The following is a 14,746-nucleotide window of genomic DNA, read 5'->3' on the forward strand; positions in this document are numbered from 1 at the left end:
GGGCTGCCGGGACCCTGAGTCAGCTCTGGGGCCGCCTCCGGGGTCGGACCCGGGGCAGGGCGGTGGGGCTGGACCGGGGAGGGGTGTGGGGTCCTGCCCTGTTAGTCAGGGGTGAGCTGAGAGTGCTCCCCATTGTAAGGTTGGTTTTACTCATCTCTTACTCAGGGAGTAAAGGAGGGGACAGTGACAAATGAGGGGGAGTTTGTCCATCCATCCATCCATCCATCCATCCATCCATCCATCCATCCATCCATCCATCCATCCACCCCTCCCTCCCTCATCCCAACATGGGATCTGGGGGATCATCCCCGTGTGGGATCTGGGGTAGGGAGCACCTGGGATGGGATCTGGAACATCATCCAGGATGGGATCTGGGAGGGGACCACGTGGAATGGCAGACGAGGGATCCCCTGGAATGGAGCATGGGGAATCAGCTGGGGTGGGACCTGGGGTGGGTGTAGGGTGGGACGTGTGGATCACCTGGATTGGGATGTGAGCTGCGGGGATCTCTTGGAATGCAACTCGAGGGGAAATCTCCTGGATCCAGCCTGTGGCAGCTGATCCCACCTCCACCCCTGCCAATCTCCCACCGCTTTTCCATGGATTTTCCAACAACAAATCCACCGAGGGCTCCAGCGCCACCCAAACCCAGGGGTCCAACTCTGCCCCCATTGCTCCCCTTTCCCTGCTCACCTGGACACCGTTTTTCCCCTAAAATGGAATTTTTAAGGAGAAAAGCAGCTCAGGAGCCCCCCAGCAGCCCCCATCGGAGATGTTTCAGCTCCAGTCCTGTGGAATCCATCCCAAATTCTTCTCATTCCCTTTAATTTTAGCAGCCCGGGATGTTTCCATCCTGTTTCAACAACGAGGCTTTGCAAACACACAAATTAAACGTGGGGGAAACATCCATCCATCCATTCATCCGTCACCCATCCATCCATCCCTCCCTCTGTCCATCCCTCATCCATCCCTCCACCCATCCATCCCCACAACAGTCCAGTGACCTTCACCACCCAGATTAACGAGTCACTGGAGCAGGAAGTTCCACAGCAGAAGACAATTTGACTTTCCCATGCAAGGAAAATCGGCACCAGTTTATCCCAGTTTAACCCAGTGAGGAATTCGAGCTGTGGGATTTGGAGGGAAGGCCACAACCCAAAGCCCAGCCCATGGGACAACTGAGGGACACATGAGGAATGGGATCAGTCTGGGAGGGAATCACCTTCCTGGGGAAAGCCTCCCAGGGAAAAAGCTCTGGGCGTGTGGAATGCTGCAATTCCCGGGAGGAATTGTGGGAGCCGTGCTGGGAACCTGTCTGGTGAGAGGTTTCGGGGAGGGGAGGCCCTGGCAGCTCCTCTTGTGCAAGAGCTGCTCCCTAATTGTCTGATTGCCCACACTGCTGTTCTGCTCCAGCTTTAATTAGATCCAATCAAAACTGCCGTGGAAGAGCCAAGGGGAGGCAGAGCTGGCTTGGATCTGGCTGAGAAAAGCGAATCCCGACAGATCACCGGGGGTTTGGAAGCCTGGGAGGATTCAGGTGTTGGTTCAAACTATGGGGGAGGGGTTTGAGCTCGAATGAGGGGGGATTTGGGGTCCCTGGGTCATCTGGCTGAGGGGGGAGGGGCTGGGATGTCCAGGGTGGCCCTTGGTGCTGAGCAAAGCTGGAATTGCTGCTTCCTTCTCCATGAAATTCCTGGGACCAGCACCCACTGCTGGCACCCATCATCTCCCATTTCATCCCATCCCCATGACCAGCACCCATCATCTGCCATCCCATTCCATCCCACAGATCCCATCCCATCCCATTCTATTCCATCCCCGTGACCGGCACCCATTGCTGACACCATCATCTCCCATTCCATGGATCCCATCCCACCCCATTACATCCCCGTGACCAGCACCCATGACCTCTCATCCCATTCCATCCCAATGACCAGCACCCATCATTTCCCCATGACCTCTCCATGACCACAACCCATTGCCAGCACCCATCCCATCCCATCCCATCCCATCCCATCCCATCCCATCCCATCCCATCCCATCCCATCCCATCCCATCCCATCCCCATGACCAGCACCCACTGTCATCACACGTCACCTCTGCATCACCTCTCCATCACCAGCACCCATCCTATTCCCACAACCAGCACTGTCCCATCCCATCCCGTCCCATCCCATCCCGTCCCCTCCATCTTTGGGAGAGGGGCCCCCCGTCCCCTTGATTTTAGCTCTGTTTAACTGTGCCTCATTTATCAGGATAAATATCCCAACAAAACTTCCTGCTGGCCCATAAAATCCCGTAATTTATGGCCTAATCCTATTTACAGCATCTGAGGTGGGCTGTGGGGTAGGACAGGGAAAAGGAGACCACCCTGGTGGGATCAGGAGCACGCAGCTGCCGCTCCCGGCTTTTTGGCAGCTCGATTTCCCGGGATGTCTCCACCTGGAGCTGGAAAAGTTGGTGCTTTGATGCAGGAGGGCCCTGTTAAAGCCTCACACGGAGTTTTCCAGGCGCGGTGTCTGGTTTTGAGGGGCCTAATCCAGGAATGGGGGAAAAACTCTCCCAGTCCAGAAGGTGAAATCTTCCAGCTGGATTCTCCCGAGGCGGCGCGGCTGTGAAGGCCAGCCCAGATGTGCACAGATGTGTCTGGGGTTGCAGCTGCAGACAGGGCAGGGGGGTGTGGGAGGGGGATGAATTCATGGAAAAAGGGAAAGTTGGAGGCGGGGAAGGAAAAGGCTCCCACAGGGAAAGCTCCGTGGGGCCCCCCGTCCCTGCACGAGCCCAGATTGATCCCAGGAGCGTCTGTGGGGATGGGCAGGAATCTCCACAAATCCCAGCATAAACTACGCTGAGGTTTAGCGTGGAAAATGGGATTTTGGAGAGGATGAGCTCAGGGTTGATCCCAGAACGGCTGCAAGGGGCTCCGGGGGCTGTTGGAGTGAAATTTGGGAGTTGGTGGCTTGTGGTTTGCTTCACACTTTGCTTCCTTGGAGGTTCCCAAATCCAAGGGCAAACTGAAGGGCAGCTCCTAAAGCTGGAGCAAAGGGACCCTGATCCCAGATGTCCCCATGCTGGAGAAGAGGCTGGGATTGGGATGCTGGGAATTCTTGGAGAGGAATCTGCCCCACAGTGACCCTGCCTCTGATCCCGGCTCCGGGAAGGTGCCACCTGGAAACCCGGGAGGCGTCGGCTCCCAGGAGCTGGGTGGATCCCCGAAGGCAAACACGGATCCGGGGAGCTGCTTACCCAGGGCAGAGCTGCAACACATCCATGGGCACGGACACAGGGATGGCACCACGCAGGATGCAGGAGCTCCTCGGGGCTCAGGTTCCCCCTCTGCCCTTGGGAATTTTATCCTGCTGTACCCCAGGGTTCCACACCCACGGGATAGGGGGGTCTCAGCTCGGCAGAGCGATGGAGAGAGCCGGCCGGGATCCCATGGAATTCAGCATGGGAGGAATCCAGGGGAAGCCTGGATTGTTTAGTCTGGAGAAGTGAGGGCTGAGACGGCTGCACATTCCTGCCGGAGGGATGGAGCAGGGACAGGAACCACCAGGAGTCAGGGAATTACTTCTAAGGGAAATTAAAGATTTTTGGCTGATTTGCCATTGGCTGCAGGATGAGGAGACAAAGATTCAGCCCAGCCTCACTCGCGGAGGGCAAGCAGACGATCCATGGGATTTCTTCTCCCTGTCACTGACACGTTTTTTGCAGGAGGAGCCATTTTTCCAGCTTCCCCCTGCTCGGGAAGGGCTGAATTCCCTCTGGATCAAATCAGCTTCACAGGTCAGAGCTCAGCTGTAGATCCTATCCCTAAAAACCCGAGCTGCTCCTTCCCTCCCGGGGGCGCAGCGACAGCCTGGAGCCGGGATCGCTCTCCCCGGGAGCTGTGGTGCCTGGACACCCTTGGACCAGGTGAAGCCACAGGTTTTTGGGAAAGCTGGGAAGACTGGATGGGTTTATCCTGGTACAACAACCAGGTGCTCTCTGGAAACTTCCCGGGAATCAGCCCAGCAGGATCCCCCTTCCCAAGGATCCTCAAGGATTTCACATTTCCTAAATGAGGACCCTTCCACTGCTGGGGGCGGATCATTTTCCGTGGGGGAGGAGAATCCCACTGCTCCCTTTTCCCAAGAAACTGAGGAGAATCCATAAACTGTCAGCTGCTGGCTCGTGTCCTGCCTGGATACAGTGGAATAACGACAGGACATGGAACTGGACAATGCTGGCTTGTCCTGCCTGGACATGCAGGAATCACGGCAGGACAGGGGTTCCTCGGAGCAGATCCGCATTGATCCGGAGCCGACGGCAGCTCCCGAGCACGGACACGTCCCTCCCTCCCAGGCAGGACTCGGATGAGGAAGGAGAGAGGCCGTCAGGAATTTAATGGAACTTGGCACTGGAAACTGTACAACATTTACAGAGAACCACACGCTGTGTCTATGTACACCCTCTGCCCGTTCCCAAAGCTCCTGGCCGGACACGGGACAGGCACTGACAACCCCTGATGCGGAGTCAGCGCTCCCCAGTCCTGGATGTCAGCTCACAGGGATTGCAGGATGCCACTCCCCAGTCCTGGATCTTAGGGATGGAAGGATCGCTGTCCAAGGATGGGGCCACCCCGTTGTGCTCAGAGCTGTCACCACTTCGTTTCCCAAGCTGGATCTTTCCCTGGATTTTTCCCTGGATCTTTGGACCACTAGGAGATGGCAGTGCTGCCCCTCTTGAGTATTTACAACCACTCCCTCTCCCTCTCCTCTCCAACAATTCCTCTCCTCTACCTTTCTACCACATGCAAGAACCCCTTGGTTGCCTCCAAGTCCTGCTTCCCGTTGGGAAGCTTTTCATTTCCAAAAGGCAACAAAACCACGGAATCTACCTTCACTCCCTGCTATCCCCTCTACTCACTGCTCCCCAAACCCTTTTACAACGTGCCTACAACCTTCCTACACCCTGGAGTAAAGCAGTTCTCTTTCAGTAGTGTCTCCTTCCAGCCCATGGATTGCTCCAGGGTGACGTGAGGGACGGTTGGGATGTCACCCCTCGGAGCATGAAGGATCAAGTACTTGAAAGGAAATGCCAAGTCTGAGCAACAAAAATACAAAAATAAAAAACCAACCAACCGAAGGAAACAAAAAATAACCCCAAAAAGCCCAATCCCAAACTCAAAACTAATAAAAAAATTAAATAGTTGGCAGGATAGGAGAGCGAGACTGAGGAATGTACAAAGGACACGCGGAGATCAAAGATTCCAGTAGGTGAATTGAGAACCTGTTGAACTTGGGGTCTGCTTTTAGGATTTTTTCCTCTTTAATCATGCAAATTTGCAGGAATTCCCAGAACCACACACCAGTGTGACTTCAGGTGTTGAGTCCTTTAAAGGACTTTTGCAGTGTTGATCAAAACTGCCTGCTGCTGCCCAAAATTCCACTTTATTTTTTTTCCAGCCTCCACCACGGCTGTGTGAAACTTTCAGGACCCCCGACTTGCTCTTCAGATCTGGCACAAGGGTTTTGGAAATCCCTCATGGATTTGAAGTGTAAAAACAGACCCCAGTTCAACAGTAATCGAACACCAGTAGCTGCCATTCCAATATAAACCCAGGATCTGATCCGCGGAGCGGCTCCGAAGGCGCTCCCGGTACAAAAATGTACACGGAATTATTTATAAATTAACAGTTTTCCCCCAGGGTGCCACTGGGGCTCCTCTTTTTCCTTACACCAGTGTTTCTTTCCGCTTCCCACTGAGCTGCTTCTCCCTGGATTTTCTGTGCCCGGATGAGGTTCTGTGGGATTTCACCCCTTTGGCTTCTTCCGAGTCCAGGACGGAGCCGCACTCGGCCGCGCTCTCATCCAGCTCCATCTCGGATATTCCCGACCGGCGCTTCTGGGCTGGGATGTTGGGCACGGAGGGGTTGTTCTCCTCCGACTCCTCGCTCAGCTCCGGCAGCTCCTTGAGCTCGGAGGCGGGAATGTTCCTCTGGAATGGGGCGATGGCGGTGCGGATGCAGTTCACCCACTGCTGCTTGTGGAAGACATCGTTGGCCTGCAGCGTGTGGGACTGGCCCAGGCTGGGATCTTGGAAACGGACTCGGAAAATGTTTTTGGCTGGAGATAAACAGAGGGAAGAGCAGATCAGACCCGAGCTGATATTTACAGATTCCATTGGTAGGTTTGAAATCCCAACAAACCCCCCCCCACCAAATCCCAAAATCCAGCAGAGACACAAAGATGTCTCCTTATCCAAGCCCCAGCTGGAAGTTCATGGCCACCATGGATGAGATGGTTGGATCAATACCTTTATCAGAATTTCCAAAAGCTCCTCGGAAGGAGCCTCCCATTTTGACATCTCCATCCTGGAGGTCTTCAAGGAGCAGCTCCTGGACAGGGATGGGCTGGCGGTACACCTGGAATGCCTGGCGCTCGTTCCGGCTCACCGGCCGTGTCAGCACCAGGATGTCTTGGAAGAGGAAGACGTAGAGCTTCTGGAAGGGAAAACATTCCAATATGCACTCTGAATTCCATGAGGTCACACATCCTGTGGGATTCAAGGCCACCTTATCTGCAGTTTCACCCACAGTAACTTCTGGAGTCTCCTGTGACAATGCCAAGGTCTGGCGCACACCAGGGATTACATCAGCAGCTTTATTGTTTTATGGATCCCTAGAAAGGGAATTATCATTCCCAGATGCAAGGGATAGGACTAGGAGCGATATCTTTCCTGAGAGCATGGAATGCCTCGTGCAGGAGTAAAACAGCCAAATGAAACAACAACAAAAAAACCCCAATCAACAAAGAAAACATGAAAAGATAGGAGGTTTAAATCAGGACAAAAGGCAGCAAAGCCTGGATCCAGTGGGTGGGAGAGAAACTCCAGGCAGCCCAGCCCAAAGCCAAACAGGCTTTTGCAGGAACCCTTTTGTTTGGAAAAGCCAGGGCTCCTAATGGGGAATGTCAGAGCACCTGGAAGTAAACAGAGGCAGGAAATCCCTCGGGATGGAGAGCACTTTCTATGGGCACTCCGTGCTAATTATTTTCCAGCTTCCCAAAGCCGACTGTGAAGCTGTCAGCAGGAGACTCTCCCTTACACCCCGAAATGAGGCTGCCACCAAGGGATTTCTACTCTGCTTTTTTATCCAATGTCTAAACGATCCCTAAGGACGGAAGCTCCCAGTCCTGCTCCAAGAGTTTAAACCAGCTCTGAGGGAAGGTTTGGGAATTAATGAGTAAAAAATGAGGGGCTTACATGTCCATTTTTATTCTTCAGCTCCCCGTGGCACAGCAAAGCTTTGCTGCCTTCAATCCTTGGATCCTTCTGCTTCTCATCCAGGTATTCCAGCTTGTCAATGTAATACTGGCACTCAGACTCGCCCTTCTTCAGGTTGATATCAGAGAGGACTCCTTGGATTATGGATATCTAAAAACCCAAACAAATGATTCAGAGTGATTAATTGCTTTCCTGCGTGACCTCTCCTCGTGCTCCTTCACAACTCCAAAGGATGCAATCCATACGGATTGATCCCTCATTTTCCCTCTCACAGATCTGTGCCCCCAAGAAAAACCCCCAGGGAAGTGCTGAGGGCTTAAGGAACATTTCTGGAGCTCCCAAATAAAATCCTTAGTCTGAACAAGCAGAAGGAAATCAGGAGTACTCACGGCTTCTTCCAGAATGTGGATATCGGGATGGTCTTTGGGAGTGTGCCTCAGGATCTCCTTGAGGAGCAGGGGGTATTTGACCAGGCGGCTCCGAGGGATGTCCAGGAAGCTCCAGAGGTCCAGCTTGCGGCTGAAGGGAGACTCCAGGCAGCGCTGCAGGAAATCCTGGACTCTCCTGTCCTGCTTCTTCTGATCCAGGAGTGCTTTGGCTGCCAGCTGATTACTGCAGTAGCCTTTGTAGGCGTGGAGTCTTGGTAGCTGCAGGGAACAGAGGAGATTTAGGAGTCAGATTCCCTGTGGGAAAAGCAGATGTCACTACCAAGTCAAACTCACGGAATTCTACAGCCCTCACCGGGATGTTTTGCCCAATATAAAAAGCTAAGGAAGGATCTTGTGAGGAGAACAAGCACATGGAGCCTTTGAAGCTCCCAATGGTTTGGATTTGCAGGGATAACTCTCCCAGGAGACACAGACATTTCAACCATAAATCAGCACATCATTCCACGTCTCCGGGATGAAATCAGGGCCCATTCCAGCCACCAGAATCCCATTGTTCCCAGCATTGCCAGAATTTCCCTTCCAATCTTGAACTGAGCGCCACAAAAACCCCAGAGCTTTGCAAATTCCGGCTTTAAACGTTCTCTAAGCTCAGATTCCAAGTTCTGAACTCACCCACTTCACAAGGATGGGCCCAATCTGCTCCACTGTTCCATCTGGTTTCGTTGCTTCTCCCAAACTTGCCAGTAAGTCTGGAATGGAAACAGAGAAAGAGGAATTGCAGCAATGCCCCAGCGAGTAACAGGAGAAAGCAGAAGGGTTAAATCCTAGTGAGCACAAACCAGCCAGCTGCTCTTACCTTCGTGCAGAGGAATGTAGGAATCCAAGTCCCCAAAGATGTGGGTGAGCTCCTCCTCAGACATGATGGAGAGTTTCAGCATGGGATCGTGGTAGGCCTGTCAAATCAAATATATCCAAATCTATTCAAATCTCCCAGGCCCCAAAGCTGATGATTTACATCTGAGGGGATCTATCAGGTGCAGGAAGTGAAGCCAACACAAAGGGTAAAATTGATTTGATGCTACAAGATTCCCCTCCATGTGGTATGGAAGACTTAAACGAAAAGGATTTTCCTGCCTGAACTATTCCCAGCTGGGAGAGGGAGTCCCCAGGCAGTTCTGCACAATCCTTTTATGGCTGGGTTTGGTGCAATCACACCAGTGCTGTCCCAGTGCTCACGTCAGCTCTCTGGGCCAGCTTTCAAACTGGGGATTCTGGGGCTGATAAAGCTCCCACGTAATGCCTGCAGGTGCAAAGAAACCTCATTGTTCTCTGGAATGTCGTCACTGACTGCAGGAAAAATCCCACTCACCTTTCTGGCCAGCTTCAGGTCTTCAATGAGGTCCTGCTCTCCCCTGGACATTTCATATATGGCCTGGGAAGAAGGGGATAAAGCATCCTGAGTTACTTTTAATCCCAGTCTTTCTCAGGAAGAGCCTTCCAGCTCCCATAATGTACAGCCTGCCCTGAATAGGGCTTTGGCCACCCCAATCACTCGGTGGCACCAGGGCATGACAACCCTGAGTAAATCTGCTTTCCTAGCCCTGAGAAAGCAGCTTTGCTTCCAACTGTGTGAAAGCCCTGACACCCCTGCACAAGCCAAATTAAATATTAGAGCCTTTTAAATCACTGCTTTTACCCAGGCAAGGCTGAAAACACAAAACCCCGAAACCGCAGAGGTCAAATCCCAGGCGGCTTCCGGCGGCTTCTGTGCCGTCTCCAGAAGATTTGTCTAAGAACTCCAGGAAAAAGGCAAGCCAAGGCCTTGCTGTTTGGCTTCCAACCAATTGTCAGGAGCTTTAGGAGAAAGACAGCTGGCTCTGTGAGGAACCTGCCGTTGGGGCGGCTGCGGCGCAGCCCACGGGGCCGGGGGTGGGATTTCAGGGATGCCGAGCACCCCCATGGAAAGTTTGGCATCTCTGAAGGGTCAGAGTGGGGAGATAAATTCCCCAGTGACTCCAGAGAGGAATCCACCTTTTCCCATGTCTGCTGCAGACATAAATCTTAGCTTTAGGTGCATGGGAAGATGCAGCCCCCCCAAAGGTTGTTACTGCTTTCCCAGCCAGGGCAGACACAAAGCCAAGGCTGCCTTTCCCGACCCCGTTTTTTCATGGACAGCTACCTCCTGGCGCTTGATTTCTTTGGTGCTCAGGGATTCTTTCATGTTGACATCCAACATTTCAGACCAAAGGACACTGTTCCTTCTCTTGGGGGGAGTAGGAGCAGCAGATCTGCTGCAAGACTTCTGGGCACAGCCAGGGGATTTGCTGTCACTGCGAAGGGCAAATGACTGCAGGGATTTTAAAAAGAAAAATAAAAATATTAAAAACAAATGTGGAGAGCCAACATTTCAGAAGTATTACAGAATTATCCATCCCCCTCCCAATCCTTCATCCTCCTGGCTTGTCCACGCAGGAAAACACACCCAGACACTTTTCCTCAGATAAAGGAACACTTTAATCAAGCTGCTGAGAAAGGCCAGAGCTTGGCAAAGTTTTCCATGCCCCTCTCCCTGCTCTGATCCACTGGGGAGGAAGATGGGAAGGCAAAGCTTGGGTTTATTTCCAAGGTATGAGGAAGTAAATAAATGAGGATCATAATTCTCCCTATGAAGAGCTTAATCAGGAGCCACTTGAACTTTGCTCTGGTGTTCCGCAGAGTTCCTAAAAGCCAGATGTGGTCTTATCTGCAGGTGTGAGCACAGAGCTCCTTGGAAAACACTCCTGTGACAGTGCTGGGCAGCAAGGTCAGCTCGCATCATGCTGCAGCACACGTGTCCTGGGGCCTGGGACATTTTATCAGCTCTTTCTGTCTGTCTGAAGCAGTTTATTTTATTTACTGCTTAGCCTTGTTTTTCCACAGCAGTTTATACCTGTGAACTCCTGAGGCAGCACTTCTCATTCCCAAGGCCCAGGAAAGTTCACAGAGATTTTCAAGAGATGCCTCAAAATCCCATGGGGTGCCCCTTTTACCCCATCCAACCAATCCCTTCCCCAAATCTCCAGATCCGAGGAGCCAAAGGCTCTGTTTTTACCTGGATTGTCTGCCCAAAGCGCCGAACTGCCCCATTTCTGACAGGAGAGATCAGGTTTGCCAGGGAGGTGACTCGTGCTAAAGGCCGGACCCGTTTAGTGCTTGGCTCCTGCAAAGCAAAGCAGAGAACAGATTGTCCTGGCTCTGAAATTTCTCAGGCAGGTTTCAAAAGCACAAATCCACTTAAGGAGTGGCAAACGCAGCAAGGAGAGCGTTTGGAAGCAGCCATTCATCTTTAAAGGCTATAAATATTTGTCTGAACTTTAAGGCTGCAATTAAACCGCAGAGGTTTTGCCCAGTGGTAAAAGAGGTGAGAGAACATCAGTGAGAATTCAAAATAGGGCTCCAGCAGGGACTGTTATGCTTTGAACAGAAATAGATTAAAGTGTTCTCTGACACTCTGTGACAGCTAAAGATGGAGCTGGGATCTGCTTCTCCATTTTCTCATCTTTTCCTCTGGAGAAAGAATGTGTTTTTCCACTTTATTTTGGAGAGCAGAGCAGCAGTGGGAGCCCAGCACGGCCTCAGCAGCTCCTCTAACAAGCAGCAACCAACCACAAGCTGAACATTCCTGTGAGGGACAAGCACACAAGGAGCAGATAAAGCTTAAAACCTTCGGTTTACAAAGTTTCCTCCTCCTGCTGCACTTCCCCACCTCCTGCAATCGCTGTAATTTTTCTTACACCTTGTTTAGATTCGAAAGTTGGAGCTTCTGCTTTTCTCCACCACTAATCCCTGCCGGGAGCTCAAGTCTGTCCCGACCCAAACGCTGCCAAGAAAGAGGAAACGCCCCTGGAAGGCTCCTGCTGCTTCAGTTTTGAAAGTTCTGTTGGCAACTCGACGTGTTTGACATCAAAAATATTGTGTGGCGAGGGCTGGGCAGGAAAGGTGTGCACAGGGCTGGGAAGAGATGGCCTCGGAGTTAAGGCCTGGAAAAGGCTGGAGGATTGCCCTGGTGCTCCCAAACATCTGGCAGAGGGTTAGACATGACTCATCCTCATGAGACTGCTCAGCACGAAGCTCAGATCAGGAGGGGAAAGCAGCCTCCTTTTGGGTTCATCTCAGTTAAAATTGGTTAATTATTGAATTCCTACTCTTTCAAAAGGCAGAGACTGTGAAGGCTGCTGAGGATGAGCTCTGCGCTGTCTCCACCCCCAGCCCAGCTTGGTGGGCAAACCCTTTGCTCAAAAGTGACAAATGTTGAAAACAAAACCAGAAAAAAAAGGGGAACAGGAACACACGGAGCTGGATTCCAGTCATGAGGCTGAGGCAGCATAAAAGCTACGTATGTGCGAGATCCGATTTCAGCAACTCGACCCGAGGAGCGGCCCTGCCCACACGCGGCGTTGAGCAATAGAGGAGGAGGTGAGCTCACCCTGAGTTCAGCCTTCAAACTTGCAGGGGGGAACATGAAAAGAAACAATTTATGAGCCGTGCAGGAAGAAAAAAAACCTCTTGGCACAGCACAAAGCTGTGCTTGAAACGTTTGGGGAGTGTCAGAATTAGGAGGGTACCATAAAAATGGGGGAAAGCTGTACAAACGTCCTCGAATCACGGGATCCTCAGCTGGGTTTAAGTGGGACAGCAGGAACTTTTTCACTGAGCTCAAGACAGGGACAGTCAGGAAAAGGTTGGAAAGTTAGGCCAGGCTCAAAGACAACAAGGAAGCTTTAATTTATTGCAGATGTTTCTGAGTGGAAGAAAAGGGAGGTATTGACTTCTAGAAAGTCACGTATCAGTGCAGTAGGATAAAGGGACATGGGCCAAGAGGAGCTTAACAAAGTGCAGGACTGAGGCAGGGAAGATCCAGACACAAAGCCACCCACGGCTCTGGCAAGGCCAGGGATATAAATAGCCTGGAAAAGCAAAACGTGACACTGAAAATGAATAGCGAGAAACCTCAGGCCACGGCAAGGCTCGAACAGGTCACTGGTGAAGGGTCAGCGCTGCAACTCTGCAGAGATCCAGTGTCAGGGCCGGAGCCCAGGGCCATGAGGGAATGTGGGAATGCCTTCCCTGCACATCTGTGCCCGCTTGAAGTGACACATGCACGTGCCCAAGGGCTGGCAGGAGGAATTCCTGAACTCAGCTTAGCAAAAGGCCGTTTTTCCTCTCTTAAAGGAGAAAAAAAAATTCCCACTTTGTGTCTGAGTGCTCCTCAGACATGGCTCGACTGCCAAAAAAAAAAAAAGCATCTGGTTCTTCTCCTGAGTGCTGTCGTTTGAAGCAGAGCAGGGAGGAGGAAAATAAAATCCCTGTGCTTGGAAGCTCCCCCTTTGCTGAGCTCTGTGTTCCAGCCCGGGGTCATGTACTCCCCTTCCAGCCCGGTGTAAGCCGAGACTCCGGGCAGTTCATACTGCGGATAACTCGGGCTCAGGAGGGTTTTTTTTAGCTCTGGACTTGCAAACAATGACTCTCCTGTCTCCACGCCGTCTTCCTTACAGGAGCCAGATTACAATAAAGTGTGGGAGGTTTCTGTAACAAGCCAGGGGTGTTACAGCACCCCCAGATAATTAAAACCCCAGCGGGGTCAACAGTTCCATCAGGAATTATTTTTTTTCCAGAGGACTCTTTATTAAAAGTGAATTAATACATCACGAGCACAGCCACTAAAGCTGATTTTGTGCCAGGCGAGATTTCACACTCCTGGAATTCCTTCAAGTGTTTCTAAGTGCAGGTTAACTCATGAAAAGATTGCACCTTGCTCGAAAGAAAACCGGGCTTTACTTTTGAGCAAGCTTTTCTTGCAGCAGCAGCAGCAGCACGCCCACAACCTTTCTCCCGTGCTGGGTAATAATTAGTGGTTTTTACAAGGATCCCTCCTCACTCGAGTGCAATGTCCTCCACCGGCCCCACACCAGCACGCACGAACTCGGTGACCAATGGCAAAACCACGCGCGGCCAAACTTTTCCTACTGAGCCAATTCAGCAAAAAGGCGATTTTAGTCAGCAGCCTGAATAATTCCTGCCAGAAATCACCAGCACCTGACCACCTCGATGGAAGATTCACACACAAGGGGCTTGCTGAGTTTCAAGATGAACAATCAGACTTCGGCTCCACACTTCTCCCAAATCCAACAGCCCATTCCCGACTAAGGGACACCCACTGACAACTCCAGTGCCTCTTGAAGCGGCTCCGAGTGAGAAGTGTTGGCTCAGGCGATTAAGAATTAAGAGGCCATTTACTCCCCTCCCAGAGATCTGGTTTATGTTATTTCTCCCCCCAACATCTGGTTTCCCTTTTGCACAATGAGATTGCCCAAGTTTGGCTGTTGCAAATCCAGGATTTGCAGGGGTTGGTGACTCGGCGCTGAGCCCTCAAACCCCAGCGACGTCTGGAGACGCCTTGTTTTTTTTTTTAACTTTTCCACCTCATCTCGCCACTAATCTCGGCAATAAACCCAGCCCAAGGCAGCCGGGCCCTACCTGGCTGCTGAACTTTTGCTCCTGTCGCAGCAGGAGGCTTGGGAACACCTACCAGGAGCGCAATTATTGCCATCTGCATAACAACACGCGATAAAAATAACAATACTTCAATAAAACAAACCAGCCCTCAAAAGCCCGACAAACCCCACGAGGGGTTTTTTTTTCGGTTCAAGCAGCAAACAAGCATCTAATTAGGAAAAATCCTGTCAGTGGAAAGAGCGCTGAGAGACATAGGCGATTTTTTAATGAAAACAGGAGAAGTTTTAATGAAAAACCACCTGGGAGAAGCGGGGTCAGGTGAAGCACCGAGACTGGTTTTGGCTCACTTTTTGGGGGCCATGAATATATATATATATACACACATATATAAATAAATACACACCCATATATATATAATGGATATATATGTATATAAAGAAGATATATACATATACATGAACTCATATATATAATTTTTTAATAGCTGGGTGAGGCGCCGAGATTGTTTCTGGCTGCCTGGTCCCACTCTTCGGGGGCTATGAACTTAAATATATTGCATATATTAAAAAAAAAAAAAAGCATATAAAATATATGTA

General features: G+C 51.3%; 1 protein-coding gene across 1 annotated transcript in view; it reads right to left on the reverse strand.

Annotated features, from left to right (window-relative positions):
- Positions 1-4,364: 4,364 nt before the first annotated feature.
- Positions 4,365-14,746, reverse strand: part of NET1 (neuroepithelial cell transforming 1) — a 23,827-nt gene continuing 13,445 nt past the window's right edge. Inside the window, exons 4-12 of the mRNA XM_017728003.1 lie at positions 10,747-10,854; positions 9,835-10,002; positions 9,025-9,087; positions 8,512-8,608; positions 8,328-8,404; positions 7,656-7,913; positions 7,246-7,416; positions 6,298-6,484; positions 4,365-6,107 (exon numbers count right to left, since the gene is read on the reverse strand). Coding sequence (XP_017583492.1) covers positions 5,716-6,107; positions 6,298-6,484; positions 7,246-7,416; positions 7,656-7,913; positions 8,328-8,404; positions 8,512-8,608; positions 9,025-9,087; positions 9,835-10,002; positions 10,747-10,854 — 1,521 coding nt within the window. The 3' untranslated portion in view covers positions 4,365-5,715. The remainder of the gene's footprint in view (positions 6,108-6,297; positions 6,485-7,245; positions 7,417-7,655; positions 7,914-8,327; positions 8,405-8,511; positions 8,609-9,024; positions 9,088-9,834; positions 10,003-10,746; positions 10,855-14,746) is intronic.

The sequence above is a fragment of the Corvus brachyrhynchos genome, unplaced genomic scaffold, assembly GCF_000691975.1.
Source record: "Corvus brachyrhynchos isolate BGI_N302 unplaced genomic scaffold, ASM69197v1 scaffold182, whole genome shotgun sequence".
In the NCBI taxonomy this organism is placed as follows: domain Eukaryota; kingdom Metazoa; phylum Chordata; class Aves; order Passeriformes; family Corvidae; genus Corvus; species Corvus brachyrhynchos.